General features: G+C 35.1%; 1 protein-coding gene across 3 annotated transcripts in view; it reads left to right on the plus strand.

The window, feature by feature from the left end:
- Positions 1 to 20,869, plus strand: part of LOC585829 — a 36,495-nt gene extending 15,626 nt beyond the window's left edge. The window contains exons 1-14 of one of the 3 annotated variants that reach the window (XM_795270.5): positions 1,324 to 1,731; positions 3,171 to 3,319; positions 4,584 to 4,719; positions 5,286 to 5,374; positions 6,472 to 6,568; positions 7,161 to 7,309; positions 13,900 to 14,026; positions 14,533 to 14,612; positions 15,932 to 16,016; positions 16,900 to 17,081; positions 17,587 to 17,734; positions 18,428 to 18,583; positions 19,136 to 19,282; positions 20,082 to 20,869. In XM_795270.5, coding sequence (XP_800363.3) covers positions 1,668 to 1,731; positions 3,171 to 3,319; positions 4,584 to 4,719; positions 5,286 to 5,374; positions 6,472 to 6,568; positions 7,161 to 7,309; positions 13,900 to 14,026; positions 14,533 to 14,612; positions 15,932 to 16,016; positions 16,900 to 17,081; positions 17,587 to 17,734; positions 18,428 to 18,583; positions 19,136 to 19,282; positions 20,082 to 20,236 — 1,764 coding nt within the window. In that variant the 5' untranslated portion in view covers positions 1,324 to 1,667 and the 3' untranslated portion in view covers positions 20,237 to 20,869. Of the gene's footprint in view, positions 1 to 1,323; positions 1,732 to 3,170; positions 3,320 to 4,583; positions 4,720 to 5,285; positions 5,375 to 6,471; positions 6,569 to 7,160; positions 7,310 to 13,899; positions 14,027 to 14,532; positions 14,613 to 15,931; positions 16,017 to 16,899; positions 17,082 to 17,586; positions 17,735 to 18,427; positions 18,584 to 19,135; positions 19,283 to 20,081 lie in introns of those variants that run through there. The other 2 variants (XM_011667634.2, XM_003724762.3) reach the window with 2 other exon arrangements.
- The last annotated feature ends 1,184 nt before the right edge of the window (positions 20,870 to 22,053 follow it).

Raw genomic sequence — 22,053 nt, forward strand, 5'->3', positions numbered from 1 at the left:
CACAAATTTGTGTTGGGTCCAGGGGGCGGAGCCCCAAGAAGCTCAGGGGTTTTATACATAAAATTATCGTCAGATTAGCATATTTTACGCCTTATTTGTGACACTGGCAGGTCACGAATTGGCGTGGGGTCCAGGGGGTGGAGCCCCCGGAAGCTCAGGGGTTTTGGGCAATAAATAATATTAAGGTCAGATGAGCATATTTTTATACCTTATTTGTGACAATGGCAGGTCACGAATTGGCGTGGGGTCCAGGAGGCGGAGCCCCCGGATGCTCAGGGGTGTTAGGCAATAGATTACGTTCAGATGAGCATCCAGGGGCCCGCCTTAGGGCCATTGGTTGGGTTCGGGGGCAGAGCCCGGAAGCTCGGGGGTTTAGGCATTTAATTACGTCAGATGAGCATAATTATACCTTATTTGTGACACTGGCAGGTAACTAATTGGCGTGGGGTCCAGGGGGTGGAGCCTCCAGAAGCTCAGAGGTTTTAGGAATGTATAACGGTCAGACAAGCATGCAGGGGCCCGCCTTAGGGTCCCTGGTTGGGTCGAGGGGGTGCAGCCCCGGAAACTTAGGGTTTGGGCATTTAATTACGGTCAGATGAACTTATTTTGATACCTTATTTGTGACACTGGCTGGACACTAATTGGCGTGAGGGTCCAGGGGGCCGAGACCCCAGAAGCTCAGGGGTTTTAAGCATTAAATTACCGTCAGATTAGCATCCAGCCGTCTGCCTTAGGGCCTAAGGTGGGGTCCAGGGGGCAGAGCCACCGGAAGTCAAGGGGTTTTAGGCATTTAATTACGGTCAGATGAGCAAATAATGATACCTTTGATATTTTTCCCCTTTTATTTATTTCTTTTTTTTTCTTTTTTTCCTTCTTTTTTTTCCCTTCTTTTTTTCCTCCATCTTTTTTCTTCTTTTTTTTGCCAGGGGGGGGGGGGCGGCTCCCCGGCCTCCATCCTGGATCCGCCACTGCCCCCCCCCCTGCTGTTGAGTGTTACATTTTCAATTTTTAGACGGTTGTTAATGTCTCAGCCTCTTGATAGGACACCTATTAATCGATTGAGAAAGAAGGGAGGGGGTACAATGCAACAAAAACAACTTTAAAAAACAGAAGAAAAAACAGGAAAAAAACAACCAAGTCTACATCAAACCTTTATAAAAAATGACAATCAATTTCAATTGCTTTTCTCATAATATATGACTCACTATATTTTTCTTTCGTTTATTCATATAGGCCTTCAAGAATGAAGTCCCCTTCCTCATTCATTCAATTGAATTCATTCAACTGAATTCATTCGATGAAACTAGTTTTCATTCATACTTTCCAAAGGACCGAGGAGCACAATATTGTCGAAACTGAGGGAAAGAAATCATATCATTAAGAGTATGAATACCTAACATCATTAATGGCAATTTATGTTGAAAAAAACACCACGAAGAACTAAAGAAAAAAAATGATACGTTCTAAAAACTTACACCTTGAGTTGATGCAGGACATAGTGACCATCGTATATTTCCATAATTCACGCTTGATTGCACACGGGAAAGTCCCTCTCGTTCCACGTTTCACCTGTCTGCCTGTGCACTGTACGTGCACTGTGCATCATTCACATCACTGACATTTGTACATACTAAACGTTTAGTCGCCCTCGATCAAAAGTACGAAAAATGGGGAGAACGAAACCTTTTGGAATAATTTGGATTATCATTTTAGCTCTTAGTTCTTGGGCAGGTAAGTTTCAAAGTTATTTATTTTGTAGATTTTGGTAAAATTACCTTCCCTCTGGGCGAACGGTTTGATGTAATCTAAGTTCATGAAGTTAGTTTAACTAGCGTATGGAAGTAGAAAAAGTAGAACTTAAAATCCAAATCAACGCGACGCAGCTGCTTGAGTGTGTGGGCGAGATGTACGTAGAGAGTGCGATCAGAAGGGCAACATCGATCACAGTATTTTATCCGTAGGCCCTCTCAACAAGCACTTCCTTTACCTACTAATTTTAGATTGTAAACCTCGTCGTAAGCATAGAAATATTGCATGCGTGTCTATCTGTTATATAATTTCATTGTGTTGTAGAAAACTATTGCAATCACAAAATCTTTAGATACATCAAAATCAAAACTCCGCAGCCATTGACAGTAAGTGAGGATATGTAGTTGCAAAATGATAACCAACATATTTATGACATTGTTGTCCTTGATTGACAAAAACTTACAGTCATTATATCTTGACGGTACTTGGTTATTTTATACATCAACCAAAAGTTTGTGGATTGACTCTTTTATATATTTATGTTTATGTCACAATTATTTTAGGAAATACTTGAGGAAATGCGAGCATCTCAAACGTATCTCCAATTTACACTAAAACACTGTACTTCAAAATATTGTGTAATTTGAAGAACCCAATAACAATAATACTAATATTATTAATGATGATAAATATTCTTGATTTCTCAATGCATCTACTATGTCTGTAAGCTCTTTACAGACATTATAAAAGATAGAATGGGAAGTTTTTGTAATTGTTTTCTGTATTTGCAGGAAAGATACTTTATTTACTAGTACCAAATGCTCAAGTAAGAAAAGAATCAGCTTACTTCCTGCCAGCTGGTCACAGTGATGACCAAAGTCAGAGAGGTCTGTGTGATTTGTCAAAGATGATTATGACCATCATATAGTACTATGAATCAGAGAGGTTAAATGGAGGTGAATTATATCTGGACAGGAAAAGCTGATAATGGTTGAAATAATGGATTATTTTCTAATAGAAATTGCTGAAAGTACAGTAGTAAAAGATGATGATTTTATACAAGAAAATATATGTCCAAGGGAGTGTTCTACAAAGACTAAGATCGACTTTAAGTTGGACTTAACTATGACAGGCCGTTCATGCCACTGTTTGCTCTATCCATTTACTGGCATTGGTCTATCAAGGGACGTACAAATCATGGTCACAAAAACGACAGAATTTACATTTTTTGATAACTCATTATTGAAGGAAAAAATATTATCTAAAGATCATAATGGTAAGAATGGCCTGCCATAGTTAAGTCCAACTTTAAGTCGATCTTAGTCTTTGTGAAACACCCCCAAGTCTATTAATTTGAGAAACCAAATGAAATAAGTATTGGATTAATTGCACAAATAATGAATGAATTTGTTTTTGATTAGCTGCTCAGACTGCTTTCAAACCAGAATGTGCAGCATGGGATCAGATGATTCGATCGATCAGCAGGAATGTCAGGAAGATACCCACTGCAAGTGCTACATGCACAAGGTCCAAAGACTGTACAAGGTTCGCCTGCAAGTTTCTGATGCTGGTAGGTGTTTACACAAATAAGGCCTATATGTTTGTAAATTGAATAAGGTCTTATCTTATTTTAAAATCCTTTAAAGTATTATACATTTTTTTTCTTTATTTCGGCTCTATTATGACTGAATATCACAATAATATGAACATTTTCAAATATATAATTCAATCTCGTATTATACCGCAGAAAACCGATAAGTTTAGGGTCAAGACAAAAAGGAAATGGGGGGAAATTAGTACAGACCTATCATGCTCATGATCAAATGTAAACTTTGAGTTTGAGCACAACAGGTTGACCTTTCTCTAGCATCTGTCTAGGATGTTGATGTCAACTACATGAGTCAATGACTTTCTGGAACTGAACAGACAGGTTATTTTTATGTTTCTTACATACACTTATATGACTTTGGTTTAATTTTTATAAATAGTGATACAGTATCACCACTCGAAGGCCTGAACTAAGGAAGCCTCTCTCTCAGAATAAAACAAATCTTCGCAGATTATGTATTTCAGTATCAGTCTACATGAATTATTCAATCTTCATCTGAGTTAGTTGATGGATTCCACATTAATTACGGACTGCTCTTGTAGTAATGAGACTTTTCATGCTTACCCCTTCCCCAATGGAGTCACTTTAACGGACCAGCCTTTAGTTCTATTAATTATCTTATTTCTTCAAGAGTAATTTCAGTCTAACAGTATCTTGCTATTCCATCCACCCTTGTCTTAATGGAGTAACTTTAAAATACCATACTTTTAATTGTATATAATTATCTTATTTGTTTTTTCATAGAGTGCCACACCTTTATCCTTGCTCCAATGGAGTACCTTGAACAGACAAGATTTTGCTTCTATTATCTTGTTTCTTGTAGAATAATTTGGCAAGAATTATGCTATTCCATTCAACCCTTACACTGAGACCATTATTTAGATAAATATGTTTTTCATTAAGTGTCATTGTAATGCGAAAGTAGGGTCTATCTTGCCATTTAATGCATCTCCTGCACTAATTGAGTAACTATAACAAGTTACAGTTCTATTAAATATCTTGTTTCTTCAAGAATAATCTCAGTGTAATAGTATCTTGCTATTGCATCCATCCTTGTTCTAATGGAGTAACTTTAACATGCCATACTTAGTTGGATACAACTATCTAGTTGCTTCTGGAGTGCCATTCAGCCATGTCCAGCCATTTCAGGTGGATGCATGCCCCTGTTCTAATGGAGTAACTTTTAGAGACCTGCGTTCAGTTGTTTACATTTTCTTTCTTTCAGCGCAAGGATATCATATTTGACATCAAGCTCTTCCCGTGTACAACACCTGCACAGATGAGATTACTGGTGCTGAGTAATACCGACAATGTCTACTTTGAACAGACAGTCATGAATGGAAATACATACCCAATTCCAGGTGAGTTTCTACCCACACCCCCACCCACACTATCCTAAGAACATGATCTAAACGTGCTTTCTGTTATTTGATTTTACCAATCAATTACAAAAGTATCTGCAACTGTGTTGAATCATGACCCATGCACTTTAAAAGACCAGATGTTTCTTATCCAATAACTATGATTCATACAAATGTATGTTTTATTGAGTAGTTTGATTTTGTTGTTGATTGAATTAATAGTATTTGGAATTCAGACAATAATCGAATAATACATCACAGAGTGTATACGATTTAATTTGTGACATGAGGGCAAGCATTCAAATGATGGATACAGGAACGAATAGGCATTTTAAGAAATTCATAATAGATCACAGACATGTCACAAGGTTTCAAGTTATGCTATTATTCCAAGCAAGGAAACAAGTTTGTAGGAAAGAGATAACTACACAGATTTTCAAATTAGCTTATGGGTCATAATTCGTTAGTTGTTAGTTTTTTTTAACAGCTTTGACAATCAACAAGCTGTTGCTAGATGTTATTTTTCAACATCTTCATGTTTTCCTTCTTCTCACCATTCCTTTCAGGTCTTACATACAACATTTTTCCTGGCATGAGACTCCAAATATCAGTTCAAGTTCATTTTAGAAAATTAGCTGCTGGACTAGAAATAGGGGTAAGTCTAATCGCGGAAATATGCATGAGTGATAAATAATAGTTCCAGATGTTTGAATGTATATCTCTTCATTCAAGTTTCAGTTTTGCCTCAAAAACAGATGCACAGTTTTAATATGTATATTATGTTCTTGTAAAAAAATACACTCATGACTTTCCTAAAGTTCAAGTTTTTCCTTTGCAATACGACTGACTGCCCGCATGAAGGCCATCACTGCAATTGACAATACATAGCTCTTAAGGCCTTCTTTTGGACAGCCGATAATATGTGAGATAAATTCATCAGAAACTACGACAGCAACTGTTTTTTCTGTTTACTTTCTTCACATGATAAAGATAAGAGTTAAAACAATGGATTTAAACCGAGTTTTATCATGAGATATCTTTCAAAATAAAAGCAGCTGCATGCTATTTGAGTACATTCGCCATGAGTGTAAAGGAAATCCTAGACTGATGGCCCTGAATGTGAAAATATTGCTGTTTTGTATGACAATTGAGTCTTGCATTGGTTCAGATAGTAGTAATGTGGAGAATCATTTAAAAAAAAAAGATTACTAGAGATATTGAGAAAGTTTTGGAGGAGGAAGCACACAAGTATTATACATGGATATTCACAGAGATAATGCATAGATGTCATAACGTCTGATGTCAGTGTCATTTCGAGACAAAACCTTTTTCTTTAAGCAGACATGATGTGTGCCAGGATGGGATTGTGCCAAAATGTTTCAAACAAGGGATTATTGTTAACTTGGATATACTTATTTATATTTCCTGTCTACGGTACATGGCAAGGTGAATATTTCATATTTTCTCACCCGTTTTGATACAACTACTAAAAGTTATGCTATGGATTCAAAACTGTAAGACCCCTAAAATGATATCGGAATCGAAAATAATCTTGATAGTGTATTAGCTCACACAACAGAAAAAGGAGGGTGATAAAACAATCTTTGATTGTCTTGGTTACTTGCTCTATATTTCGCATTATGCATAACTGTTAACTGTCTATATCTGCTAATACACTGAAATAAACAGTAAATGAGGACTGATTTTCACTTACCAATGAAATTTTATTTCACAAACCTCTCCTCCATGTAGCTGCGAATGAAGTTCTCTGGACCTACTCCTCTCATCACCTTCCAATATCCCATTTTCCCTGATTTCATAATCCCTGTCAGAGAATGTACAACAGCAGGTAAACTCTCAATTGTGAAATGATCAGTCTATTAAGCCAATTCCCATTTTACATTTAAAAATATTGATGTAAGTCAAACTGTCCTCGAATAGGAACACAGAGAATGAATGTTTGACAGAGTTAAACAACGTTAACAAAACTTTGTAATATTAGAAGCAGTTTTATATAGACTTGCAAGGTATACATTTGACTTTTGAAATATGAAATAAATGCTGGTTGAGGAATTATAATTGTCATCAGTTTTATGGAAGTTTAAAAACCTTTGCTACATTTGTATAATTTTATTTCCTGATGTTTCTGATAAGAAAAATCTCTGACATTCTAGTAACTGTGAAGTAAAGTTGAAATGGTACCAAATATATTGTTAGGACTGTGGGAAGTTTTGTTTTAACAAAATAATGCCTTACGTGATATTTCATCGCATTACACTACTGATTAGGATGCATTTGGAATCTAATGTTTTTCAAGTGGAAATGCTTAATGGACAATGAATTTGACCAAATAAATTATTTTTTAATAATTTGAATAACTAATAAAAAACAAACAAACAACAATTCTACACTCACTCATTATGACCAATTTTTTTTAACAGTGATCCCAGCCCAGGTGCACTGCACGAAAATGAATAGTACAGTGACCTCTTTGACCCTCCCTAGAGCTCATACCTGTGCCATGGCAACGGGATGCGGTGGAATATCTTGCTCTGGAACCATATTCTCTGTGCCTTCAGTCAGATCAGGAGTAGGTTATCACTTTTAATTCTTTCACCTTACAGTCTATTTAATGTGATGGAATGATGGTGTATAACAATCTTCATCATTCTCTGGCCATGACCTATACTTTTATATTTGTATGCATCATGTATATTTAATCTCATGCGAACTTGTAATTATTACCTAAAATCGCCTCCTTTAATAATTCTGATTTGTTTGTTTCTTTTTCATCCAAGCTTCATTTAATACTCGCTAATTGTCCTTTCTAATCATATTTTTATTTTTATTTTTCATTTAACTCATCTCTCTTCAACATTTCAATCTTCATTCTTTTGTACCCTTTATTTTTCACAACTACATTACACTAGTTAACCTTTATGGGTATTGAATTGAGTATATAATATATAATTGGTCAGTTTTAACGATCTTTGACTATCATTGCATGTTGTATTGTATTTATGACATGTTTATGACAAAACTTGGGTTAAAATACATGGTAAATATAGAATGTACAAATCAGGTAATTGTGATTCGGTATATCAATGAACATTATAGTATTATTCGTTTATTCGAAAAATCGTGTAAGGAAGAGAGAGTCATCTTTACTTGCACTTCGTGTGCTAAGTGTAAGTGTAGTGTCAATATTTTTCTCACACTGACCTCCTTATGTTTTTTTACAAGTGGGTTTTGAGAACAGATGTGGCTGCTTTAAAGAGAAGGTTCATTGATTTAAAATACTAACTTTAATGTCATTATTGCAAAGGTGACACTTTGATTGGCCAAGGTTGTCAAAAGCCAATGCTTGGAAACATTCGAAGTAATGATTATTAAAAATTACAAAACGCTTAGATACAGCCCCGACATAGCACCTGCAAAGCTCCCCGGTCGCTGCCGAGATATGACGTCACATGTTGAACATGATGTGCACAAGCAGACGATGTCCCATGACATCTCACACAATTTCAGTGCCCGTTTTGTCATCTTTTCTTCAGTTATTTCTCTTACTTCAATGACCTCAGGCGAAATTTTTAATCTATTGCCTCACTTTAAACCCCGTGCATGGTTTTATTTTGATGAAAAATGCAAGGTTTTAAAAAAAAAGGAACCCGTCGCTTGTTAACAAAGTAAAACGCCATTGTATTTTCAGCTGCATACAGGCATGTTCAGCGTTTCAAGAGGGAACAAATGACGTCCATGCTATCATTCCGGAGGTTTTTTAATTTGAAAGTGTGGTTTCTTTGAGTGTTCATTAACCCCTATCCTGTGTATTTACAAACAAAAGAATTTAGTTATCAGAATTGGGGTCATATCCCTTTTTGAATGGTGTAAAATGCCATCACATTTATATACACTAAACCCATTATAATTTGAGAAATAAAAGCATTGCAATTGTGTTCATTCTCTATGGGATGTCGTCTGCTTGGGCAGGGTTGGTTCATATTGTGACGGCATTAAAACATCGTTATTTTCCCAGCGAATCTCTCGCATATCCCAGATGCTACGGAGGTTGTTTTATTTGTATTTTTATAAATCACGGATATGTAGTTGACCTAAAACTTGCATGATGGACATCTGTTAGCCTACCAGTTTCTAGTAATACGCTATTTGCCATATTTGTGATTTTCTATGAACCCGCACTTTAATGATTCACACATTCAAGCTATTTTTGAAAATTTGATATCCTGCAGTGCAGTTAGATCTTTTTATACCTGTCTCATATTATGAAGGTGTCTTCAAAATAATGGCATTCTACATGAAACTAAGGGAAAAAATTAAACAACAAATATATACGTTTTTAAAAGCCTTTGTTGATCATTTCCTTGACCTTGTCCCTCTTGTTGGCTATCTTCCTATTGTCCTTTAAGTACATGCACATGAGCTAAGTAAATTAGGATGTTAGCATGATCACACAAATACACATTAATCAGAGGGCTCATTTGGGGCAGGAAATCTAGTAATAAGGGCCAAGCATCTAATCGGCTTTAACGAAGGGCAAATTATGACAGGAAGTGAGATGGGGATGATCTTTGGAGTAGCTCATTATCAGATTGAATTAACCTTCTTGGCCTCAGAGGTTGGACTTGATATTCATAAGGAGAGCAAGTTTGGTGCATGCTTTGCTCAATTGTGAATGGTGTATTTTTAAATATTTTGCTCTAAATAAGGCTCAAGTCTGATAATCAAAATAATTGCATGTAATATTTCGAGAGAAAAAAAAATCAAAGACTCTGCTTCTAGTAAAAAAAAAAAAAAAAAAAAAATTTTTTTTTTTGAATTTTGGATCCAAGGCTCTTTAAGGTAGACAGTTAGGGGGAGAGGGTGGTACAAGATTGGAAATAAAAGGTTATCTAGATGTATATTGCCAACCTAATTTGACCTTGAAGGTATAAACATTTCCCTTTTAAATTATGAATCTCTAAATATATTTAAACATTATAATGAATGCATAATTATAATATGCCTTTTACTTAAAATCCCACATATTATTCTCCCAGGTTTCCATTTTTAGACAGGCTATGCAAGTTGATCAAGATTAAAAACATCAATTGGCAAGCTCTTGTTTGTAATTATCTGCTTAACAGTGACATCATGTCTTTGAGGTACCCCAATATAGCATTGTGCACTCTCCTTAGTGTTATGGACCCCTTTGTCTTTTGTCTGTTCGATTACGCACAATCATCTGAAAAGTTAAAATTACAGAATTTAACTGAGATTTTGATCTTTAAAATCATTGGTGTGTTACGAGGTCCTCAAAAAATATATATGTTTGTATACAATGCAGTACAGTTAATGCCTCTAATCCTTACATTATATTGTTTCACGAATTATCAATCATAGCATAGTTTATTGTTCTCTCTTATTCAGAAATTAAATCATGACCTTTATCAAAAATGGAGAAATATAAAATTATAATTGAAAACACTACTTCACACAGTGCCTACTGCAAAACCTGAACAGCCATTTTTAAAATGTAGTTTTTTGTCAGTTGTGATTTTGTGCGCCATGAAACCTTGCAAATCTGAAAAGAAAATCGTAAAAGTTGTGAACATTTCATCAGCACAAAAGTTGATGGTGTTATGGTAAGTGAGGAAATGGCAGTGGTTAAAGGGATATATCACATTAACTTGTACCCTTGGCAATGTAGTAGGTTGGAGTCGCAAGGTGAGTCAGACAAAGTACTATTTAACCCACTCACTCAAAGTACACGCTCGATCTCTCTCCAAAGTGTGGTATCAAGAACGTACAATGTCTGAGCGATCCAAGTCCCCTACAGGAAGGCGTTTGTTCCTCGCCAGCCGTGATTCATCCTAACGTACGTGATGGGTACCTCTGTGTTGCCATGACGACAATGAGTGTATGCTGCCACATTGCATGTCGTCAACTTAATATACACCAAGAGAGTTATGACAAGTTGAGGAGAACTTGAAAATAAGAAACCTATATGTCTGCTCCATGTTAGATATGTGATGACTGTCTGCTAGTAACCCATATAATCCATGGGTCTCATACATATTATTCAGGGGATGGATTTAAAAGGAATTGTGATAACTAGCAAAAAGAGCCTGCAAAATGAACTTTCAAAAAATCCAGTTCAGTGATTACTGTAAAGGTCATCAAGTTCTTCCAATAGTGAGTGAATGTGATATTTATAGCCCATGCATCATGACATCTAATTGACAAGCAAGGAGGATGTTACCTCAACAAGACAAAAAATATATTTCCAGTGATTACCCGCTATGCTATCTTTCCTTTATTCACTTTTCAAACATACATACTTTTTGTAATGTAAAGAATGCACTTTACATATTATATTTAATTGATTAAGGTAATTGGTTTGCTTTAACATTGCTACCAATACAACACTAATTTTGCAAGTATAATCATAATGCTGGTGCCTTTATCAGGCTTGCTAATGTGAATATCTGAATTGGTCATAAGACCACTCATGACATATAATTATATTCATGTCGAACAACATTATCAAGTAAGGGTCTTCACAGTTGACAATTTAAAAGACTCTTTGTTTTGCATGTGCTTCAATCATTCAGATACATTGAATGAATTACAAACACTATTCCCTAAAGTGTTTGTAATTCATCCAATGTATCTGAATGATTGAAGCACATGCAAAACAAAGAGTCTTTAAAATTGTCAACTGGGAAATGATTACAAAATCAAACAAAGCAAAAGGTATGTGATTTACTGCTCAAATTGCATTAATTTTGTTGATAAGTTACCAAACTGCCTCCAGAACTGAGGATATTTGACAGTTTCAGAGAATTGTGAATATAGAATTAAAGCATGGTTTAGAAATTGTATCTAAATCAATTGCAACTTTCATGTCACAAATCAACACATGTTTTAATGTCAGTAATTGATAATTGGTTATAGGTCAATGAATTGAGAAATCTGAACATCTTGCATCGAAGCTTATGAGAGGCCTCATATGATTTTGTGGAGATGCAGGCCTGCTGTTTCTTCAGGTGACAGATGTAAGGAACTTATGGAAAGGTCACAGATGTGTGATATAATACAAGTACTTAAAGTCCATGAATGAAAGCCTGTACAAGCCTAATTAGCTCACCCTAATAAAGCACTAAGTTTTACCTGTTATCTTTGGCTGATCTATAGTAAACTGAAAAATTTATTATAAAAACAAGTGCAGATTTTATTGCAAAGCCAGAAATTAGAATGAAAAAATAAAAACATACTAAATACACACAAAAAAACCTGAGATCGGCAAAATATGTTTGATCATTTGTTCAGGAACTATTTAACAAAATTTAATTTTGAGGGGGGGGGGGGACTTTCAGGGGCTTGGGAGTTCTTGCATCATTTTCTACATGCACATGTGCCTCGCTTAAACTCATTTAAAATCAAGCGTTTTTATTTTTTGTATTGTTTTTTAAAAAATGTCCTTATTTTGGTGTTTGTTGGGGGCGGGGGGGGGGGGGCTTTATGAAATCGAGGGAGGGTTGAGCCTTAAGCCTCCCTCCCACCCCCTCTAGAACAGCTGTTTCTTTTTTAAAAAATAATTTAAAGCAATATTATTTAGTCACAAGAAAAAAAAATTAAATTGAAATTAGATATCAATTAGAAAAAAAATATTAGTAAGAGGGAATCAGCTTTAAATTGTAACGAATCAAACCTGTATTGAAGGTCGAAGAAGGTTTAACGTAGGAAGTCGGTTCCTGTTCAAAAGGGGGGCACTTTCTAAACAGGAATTGCTTGATTTAGCAACCAAGCTCGCTACTTACGGTCATGTCTCCATGGCTACATTAATTTGGGTAGTCATCAGAAGATATCTGAGCATGCCTCCTTGTTAAGTCACAGCTTACTGAGTATAAACTCTCTCCGTTTTATTTTTCGAAAAGTAACTTGCCCGGGAGATAATAAGATGGAGGGTAGTTTTAAAGATGATTTCCTCTGGCAGTTCTCAGGATATTGAAAGGATTATTTTCTCCAAGGGTATAAACTGTCACACATTCTGTAATCCTGTTCTTTAGGGATATTACAACATTATGCAAGTTTGTTGCATTATGTTAGTATGATTAATTTATTACCTCCTCAGCTGAACATAGCGGTGGCTACCCATCAGGCAAAAATTGTCAGTGGTAACAAAAAACAAGATTGGATAAGATCAGGCGCGTACGCAGGGGGGTGGTTTTGGGGCTAAACCCCCCCCCCTCGAGTTTTTTTTTATGTGTATGTTTTTTGTATGTTATTTTGGAAAACCCTCCCCTTTTGAATTTTTTTGTTGAATTTTTAAATAAATTAAAAAAATAATAAAAATAATAATAAAAACAAAAATTGCCAATAGGTGACCTTAAAAAGGTGACCTTACCCCCCCCAACTGGACAAAATGTCAAATTTCGAGACCCCCCCAAAAAACTAAAAGTGTCCTCTTACCCCTCCCCCCCCCCCCCCCCGCTTATTCAGCGGCTGGCTGAGTCGTTGCGATTTTTTTGGGACTCGTAAAAAAAAAAAGTGCACGCTTACCCCCCCCCCCCTTATTCAGCGGCTGGCTGAGTCGTTGAGAAATTTTGGGCCCGATTTGAAAACCCTCCCCTTGAAAAAATCCTGCGTACGCCACTGGATAAGATAATAGGTTGATTAAGATTTTTGAAAGTTGTGGTCACTATATTTGAGAATGTCATATCTGGCAAATCATAATGTCACTTCAATTTTATCAGTAAAACAAAATAACAACAACAACAACAACAAATCTATTTTTCAAAACAGAGCAGGATATGATCGATTGAAGGATACTTCCCATATGATATCGATAATAATAAGTCTTGAGCATAACACTAAGGGAAAGTTGCGTAGAACTAGTAAAGAAATGAAATTTATTTAGTTTACAACAAATGGGATAGACCCTCCCCCCAAGACATTCAAGTTTAGCATTTAAATATTACAAAGGTTTAATAAACTCGTCTTTCAAACATTCATAACTTTGATCATTTTATCAAACTCATCAAAACTGTTACCAATCTAATTCTCTGTTTTCCCTTCTTTCACACAACTCGGTTTTTCACAAAATTGTTAACGATCAATCAATTATTTGATGATTAATATATTAATAAAGTGTATATATATATATATGTGTCTCCACAGAACATTCCTTACAATATAAGTCTAGTGATGGATGGTTGTGATAGCCCTCTTTCATACACGGTCGCCATATCAACTGCAGTGGGAAGCTGGCAGTATAAGTTTTTCCGCTCCAAGGATATCATCGTGGGTAAGTGGAGCTGAGATTAGAATACTAGAACAATCTGGATAGTTTCTGCAGTACAATTTCTTTGTGAAAGTTGTGAGGTTCTAAATTGGATAAAAACATTGAAAGTTATTGTATTGTGATGAGTGTAGTAAAAAATGATGATCTTTCCATGCCTACACATATACCATATATTTCAGTTATTAGGTAATTGCATGGCTTTGCCTATTTACCTTTAAAAAATAATTGTTTAAAAAACATTAGCTCTCCTTGAATGTAGAATATTCCATTCAGAATTATATACCCAAATAAAGATAAAGGCCAGTAAATGCAGTATTTATCTCAACCATCTGATTTAATTTGTGTTAAAGACATTAGTTAAATCATGCTCAATGGCCATTAGACTTGATAGATCATTATTTCCATGGCACTTATATAAACGAGGATTGTTTCCCTAACTCTAAATGACAAGAGTGCAGCCTGGCTTTTATGTAATGTCAACTTTATTTTCTTCGTTAATCATTGTTTAGATATGATCTTTCCTCAACGAACTGCCTTTGTGAAAATGGCAATGAAGCCAGACCTGAACCTCGAGACTATGACTACTTCCGTAAGTCATTCTTATACATTCACTTCTTCATTTCCTGGAGAATGATAGAATGGTGATTGATCAAAAATAAAAATCTTCTATAGTCAGCAGTCGGCAGTTGTTTTACAATTTTACATTAATATAGGATAGACATGCATGGACCTTGCAAAGTCAATGCATTTGAATGCACAATGTAGAGTTCGATTCCCATTAGTATTTTAGTTTTTAAAAAGGTGTAAATTGCAACAACAAAAAAGAACGTTGAAATATGTCAATGAAACTTTTGCCAAGCAAGATATATATTCTTTGAAATATATAAAATTATACCATCATTATCTGTGGTTTTGTAAGTTTAGCTTTAAGGAATATTGATGTGATTTATGTTGGAGGTACAAGTAACACGATTTCTAAGACTTTCAAGAAATCAACTCAAGGGCAATTTGAATACCCCATTTTGGTGCCCATAAAAATCATGTTCTGGTTATATAATATGATAAATTTATTTTAAGGTATTTCAAAAGGGGATTCAATAGGATATTACAAATGCTGTATAGATTAAACAATCTTGAAACTCGTGTGTTTAAGATAATTATATTATTGATATATAAATTATTTGTTAATTATAAATGTTAATCTAATCCATGATTTATGTCATCTTTGATTTTCAAAAAGGGTAGTCGTGGTATTTTCTTGGTAGTCCAGGTTGACTGTTGTATTTCGTTTTCTATATGATTCTAAATCAGCTGTCCTTTTTAATCTGTGACTTGAACACAGCTGATGAGTTGACCTAGGTATGGATCAGGAACGTGTGTCATAGATTTCAATAAGAAGGGAAGAGAACATTTTGTATCAAGGGTTGTGCCAAGACATTACAGGGCTAGATTGAAGGAACAAAAATGGGCTTGGATATGCGAGGAAAGTTTGAGCTGGGGTTCTTGATTGTGGAGAAAATGATTAAGAAAATGGAAATAATGATTTAGTTAAGATTTCAAGGGAAACAACAAAATCATAAAGGGGAAATAAACAAGATATAAAGGGGAACAGCATTTCAAAACAAATATTTTTTTTTACTTATCTCTTTCAGTATCCGATGTTAGTTTCTTTAGAAACAAAATTACCTTCACGTAGGTATGAACCAATAAGAGAATCTTTCATGGGATACAATTTGATATTGGTATAATGCTTATTTTCCCTAGACCCCAGCCCGAGTCATCTCAGGATTATTATTACTCATTGATGCTGTGCAGTATAGCATGAAGCATGTGAGGCCTTGTATGCTTGGTTCTGACCACTTGAATACATCTCAAAATATGTTCTTCCTTCATTTCTTTTCCCTGTAGTTTATAGTGAGAAGCTGCATAAATAGGATGTCATGTTTTGACATTGGCTTACTGAATCAGGTTGCTATTCCTATCCCACCATGCAGTAAGTATATCTTATATTTTTTAAACAATTGAAATCAGTTGTACACACAATGAGCATATAAAATTACAGGAAATATGAAAGATACTTTGTTTTAAAATACACTTTGATATGATTATTCTTAAAACTTACATTTTGAAATCAACACAAGACTACAAGATACAAGTTATAAAGAATTAGACTTGTCCTAGAATAAATGGAAAGGGGAAAGAATAAAATAAGCAAGGGTAAATGTATCATTAATGGAAAAATGAGTGCACTAACTTATTATTTATGCTGCACATTTCCTTCATGAAAACAAACTAGGATTCAGTCTGCAGCTTTGAGGACAAAAGTCTAAAAATAAATGAGTCTCCATTAGATGTCCCTTGATGAAGAGCACTCATTTCCTACCACAGGGTCAGAGCATGGTCAGAGGATCTTTCTGCGAGGGATTGGTTGGGACTGTATCGACAAGTGAAACTAAAGTGCTTGTGCCCAGACTTGCTGGAATAGTTTAATAAAGCTGAATAAACAAGACATAACAGATGAAGGTGGAAAAATAGAAAGCACTCATAAGATGAAACAGACAAATAAAAGATGTCATCTGGAGAAGGAAGAGATATAAGAGAAAGAGAGAGAGAGGGTGGACAATATATAAAGGATATATGAATATTAAAAAAGTGATGAAACTAATGAGAAAATAGAACAGGAATATAAAATGAGATCAGAGGGAAAGCGAGAGAGAGCTAGATTAATCATGAATTTAGAAAATGTGAGGATAGAAAAAGACAAACAAAAAATATAACAATTAATACCAAAGAAAATCAGGAGTAGTTTAAGAACAAGGAGTAGCTATTCTAAGATACTGTACCTAATATTTGTCGATCATTCTACCCTTTTCCAGACTCAGTCGCCCCCACTGGTTCATCCCCTGCTGCACCGGGGTCAACACCCCATCAGGATGAGTGCCTCATCTGGAGGAACGTAGAAACAGAGCTGATTCAATCAGCTGGACCAGGTTATGGTATTACGTCATGTACCACAATAGAGAATTGCAGTGGATACAATTGCACTGGGGAATTTGAGGTACTATACATATATCTTAGCCTGCCTTATGAGTTCTGTTTTCAATATCTCAGTACCGTAAATCTGGGTGAATAGGAATACAAATTAAATATTGTTATTGACATAATTTCCTTCCTCGGGAATGATTCATACTTATTCATTTTTATTATTTTGTTGCCAGAAATGATGCTTTATTCATTGGGGAGAGTTTATGTCAGTATTTTTCCCCAGTTCGTTCTCTTTTATCCAAATTTAAAATGATTACCCTATTTCTTTAGAATGTTTTTTCTTTCCCACTTATATGAGCAAGATATATTTATGATCTCTTTGCATCTGATTACAATTAAATACTTAATGATGCTATTCTTAATTTTGATGCCAATTCTTCAAATTGTTGATAAGTCATCTCAAATAATATTGTATGAACATATTCTAATCAAATTTCATTCTCAGTTTTGCCCTTCAAAGAGTGCCATTTGTATCTATAGCTTGTTAGCTGTTAACCTTCCCTTGTCTCCTTCTTCAGGGTCACAACTACACTATTGTGACTGTACTGAAGCACTGTAGAGACCCAGTTGTTCTTCATATGCGTGTTTCTAGCACTACTGATAGATTCTTCTGGCAGAAGAGTATAACCCATAATGAAAATATTACCGTCGCGGGTAAGAATCAAGGTGCGGATTATTCTGCAATAATATTTTTATTCATACTAAATGATGAGCTTGAACATTTGAATTTGTATTTTGCATTTTATCTACAAGTAATTATTCTACTTTTTTCTTCTTTTTCATTAATTTATAGTTCATTGTATACAATGATGATAAAATGATTGTAAAAATGAAGGGAAAAATGAAAATTGAAAGATTGTTGGAGTACTTGAAGTTGGATATAAATGATGGATGTAAGACATGTAGATTGTATGTGTAGTACATAGATCACAGAGTAATACTCTGTGATCTGCCATTAAAGATATCAGATCATTAACTAATGGATGCAAACAATTAAGTAATAATAATTGATATGAATATTGCAAAAAGATAAATACAAAATGAAAAGACAGAAAAGTAAGACAGAAGAAAAATATTATGGAGATCAGAAGATAAACGGCAAAAAGGTGAATGAAGGAAGAGGAATATCTGAAAAATTTCAGATGGATTAAACAAATAGAATGGAACAACAATTATAAAGAAAGTATAAAGATGAAGAGAACAAATTGCACAAACAGTAGAATTAGCAAACAAAATGTAAAAAGAAGGTGGAATGATTATAAAGGATCAGTGAAGGAAACGTTAAAAGGATGAAGACAAAGTAAAAGAAGAGGAATATTGATGTGAGATGTCAATAAATGTTGTGGTATTATATTTTAGGTTCTTCTGGTATGCTTGGTTTCCACATCCACCTGCTGAAGTTATCACCTAAACAGGTGCTAGTAGGGGTGTTTGCTCAAGTGGGTCTACCGGGTCTCTCGCCCCTCAATGTACCCCTCATCCAGGATCAGATTATGCCAGTTAGACAGTGCCCAGGTAACTTCTGGTGGATTTTCAAATCAGTATTGAAATGCGTTATCCTGCATTGTTTCTGAATTAAATCTAAGTTGGTAGCAGAGAAGAAAATGATATCTAATTGAATTCTCTTTAAAATAGGTTTTAACGCCAACACATCAACCTAATGTTCCCCACCATCTCCATTCTTCACTGAATACGGTATGCTTACTATTCCTAACCTCTAATGCCGATAAAAGACTATGCATTAACCAAATTACTCACATATTGAATTTGGTCTACCGTCTCCCTCCCTCTTAAGAGGATCCCCTATAAGAATGCCAAGTTCATTCAATGTCTAAATAATGATATAAAAATTACACATTTTGATCATGAAGTATACTGTTATTTTACTCTGACAATATTTTTGCATTTATATGCTGTCCTTACACTATAAGTCCTTTGCATTGTGGCAGAAAAGATACCATAAATGTTTGACGACAAAAGAATGCCATTTAGTAGGGTATTAAGCTAAATTTCCTTAGAAAAACGATCACTTCTTTTGGATCTTGATCAAATTTGTATTTACTTCAGGCATCACCAATGGAATCCCTGGACAAGGCGCCAACGGAAGAGGAACAGGAAACAATGCAGGGGGCGGTCAAGGAGGGGGTAGACCCAGGCGACCTGGAGGGCGCCCTACTAAGAGCCCAGTCCAGAACATGCGGATGAGAGCAGGAGGTAATTAAGGAATGAACTAATTATGCATGGTTTATTCAAACATTTGTTTAAAGGGTAACATATTGGTTTGAGTCACCTGTCATCACAATGGTGTGACTTTATATCATACAGCTGCCACCACTAAAGTAAGAATAGCGCTCTGAACCCTATTTCATAAAACTTCTTGTAACAAATCCTACCTCTCAGCCAATCATTATTGTAGTGATTTCATAGCTAATCACATTTATTGTAACTTGCCATTGATAACAAGCTTTATGAAACAGGGCCCTGATTATGGAGTCACTAGTCAGGTCGATGGTGTGGCTTATTATATATCCCACCGCTGCCACCACTAAAGTAAGGATTATGCTTCAATCCTGCTCCTCGGTAATTTCCTACATTAACTGAATTCTTAACTTCCACCCTGGACCCTACACTCCATCTGTCCCTAACCATAAGCCTTAACCTAACCGAAAGCCTAATTCTAACCCTAACCTTAACCCTACACTTTGGATGCTATAAAGCCAAGAGAATCAAATATTCATAAAGAGTAGATGAAGATATTTTGTAATATTAAGTTTTATTTCATGAAATGTAACGTGCAATAAACCCTAGGCGGTGGTAAGGGGAAGGGGTGGGCGCACTCAGAGTTAGTTTGGACCACGGGATGGTTTGGACAAGGCGAGAAAACAATCAAATATTAAAAGTTGGACCAGCTAAATTACCTTGTCATGAAAGTATTTTGTACACACAATGTTCTTTATGACACGTTTCTAGTGTTTTAATATGAAATTAAATTATTTTTAATTTGTGCATCCAGCGAGTGTAGGTATCGGACTGTCAATAGGTGTTGGCATTGCAGCGCTGATGGCTACAGTCATGATCTATGTCTACTACCGACAGTTCCCGACCCAAGATCGGATAATCTTGGTCCACAGGTCGCCAGCACCACCTACCACAACAAGGACTTTATGATGATCTTCAAGGGACTCGTGACAGTGGTGATAGGAATCCAGATGTTTTTATTATTTCCTGGCCAGACAAAGAGAAAAGGACCTTTTATTCTGCAAATCACCTCTGTGTCAAGGCACAGTTTTTTCATAGTGAAATGTAAAACTTAAAGATGGCCTGTGCAAATATTGAAATAAAATATGTCCACTGTGCCTTCTTTTATTGGCCGGGAAAATGAGACTTTGTGCATCTCGCTTTAATGACAGAGATGTTTTTCAAAGTAACAGTCATAACCCTTCTGCTTTTAGTGCAGAATTGTTTCTACATTGAAATTAATTGAAATGTGTAAAGATTGATCATTTTGATTGGAATCATTGGTTGTTCCTTGGTTGTTGATGATGTACACCGTGTTTAAGCAAATTATTTCTTTGTCAGTGCAGATTTGCTTTTTGTATTGAAATGTTTAAGAATTTTGTAAAGATTAAAATGGACATTCAAATTTGTGTCAAAAGTGCCTCTGTTGTTTGGGCAATAGACTTTGTATACTGGTAAATAATTCTCTTCTGATTTCATTGCATTGTTTTTTTTATAAATTTGTCAGAATGTGCAAAGACTGAAATAAACTATAATAAAAGTGCCCTCACTGGTCAAATAATAGTGTTTGCTTATGCTGATTGCTTAATTATCAATTATCAAATATCATTTAAAGGAAAACCCAGACAAAAGTACAAACTGTGAAATGTGCAGGACCTATATAAAAGCAGAGCTTGTAAAGAATAGGTTTCTGGTAGACTTGAAAAATAACAGGGACAGAAAATGTTTACTGTATAGAGAGGTACACAATTAAAATTAAGACGGCAGTAATTTGACAAATAATTGTTTACGAGTTCAAAACAATACAATACAAAAAATAAAAGAAAGAAAAAGAAATACATTAAAACGAAGAGGAGTAACGAGCAAATAAATAGCAGAGTATGCACCTATCTCTACCACACATGTTTGCACCACCTGAACGTTTACAAAAACCGAACAATAGAAATCATGAATTATTTATTCCTTTCCTGTAAAAATTCCCAGAACCAGAACCAGAGCCTTCAATGATAACTGTCAAACTAGTCTAAGACCAAAGTGCATTGGGCATTTGAAGTTTTGGCCCTCAGTGAAATAGCACTGCCATTTGTTATGTGTTTATTAATGTTTTGTATCAAACTGTATATAAGTGGTATGCATGTTTATCTCAACTTTAATGCTGCTGGATTGAATTTAATGTTTTGCTTCTCTCAATTCTGTGCCATATCTTATAAAAGCAGAGCAGCATTTCACAAAACCGTCACAAGTACAAGTTCACCGACAACTCATTGAAACATGTGTATTGAATTTAACAAGCATTTCAATGGGATGTCGGTAAACTTGTATGTACGACAGTTTCGTGAAACGATGCCGCTTAGTGCAATATTATCAGAATAGATTCATCTTGACTTTTATACATGTGTGTATAGACTATATGAGTTGAAATATATATATAATAAATATATTTTGCCCACAGAGTTTACTGATATTGTAGTGTTATTTCTCCAGTCTCTGACATATAAGATAATGAATTTCATAATTTCAAAGATGAACAGCTACCAGAAAATGCCTTCTAGTGTAGGATTCACAATTTCTTAATTAAAAAGACCATCTCCTCTTCTATACTACAAACAGCAAGGATAACTTTAAGATATTCTTATCACAATTACATTCATAAAAAAAAGTTTTAGCCCATTCACAGAAAACAAATAAAATGTGAATAGATATATTGTTTCCAATCCATTACACTAATTTCAAATCTTGTTTCAAAT

The sequence above is a fragment of the Strongylocentrotus purpuratus genome, unplaced genomic scaffold (assembly GCF_000002235.5).
Source record: "Strongylocentrotus purpuratus isolate Spur 01 unplaced genomic scaffold, Spur_5.0 spur5_scaffold_6, whole genome shotgun sequence".
Classification (NCBI taxonomy): domain Eukaryota; kingdom Metazoa; phylum Echinodermata; class Echinoidea; order Camarodonta; family Strongylocentrotidae; genus Strongylocentrotus; species Strongylocentrotus purpuratus.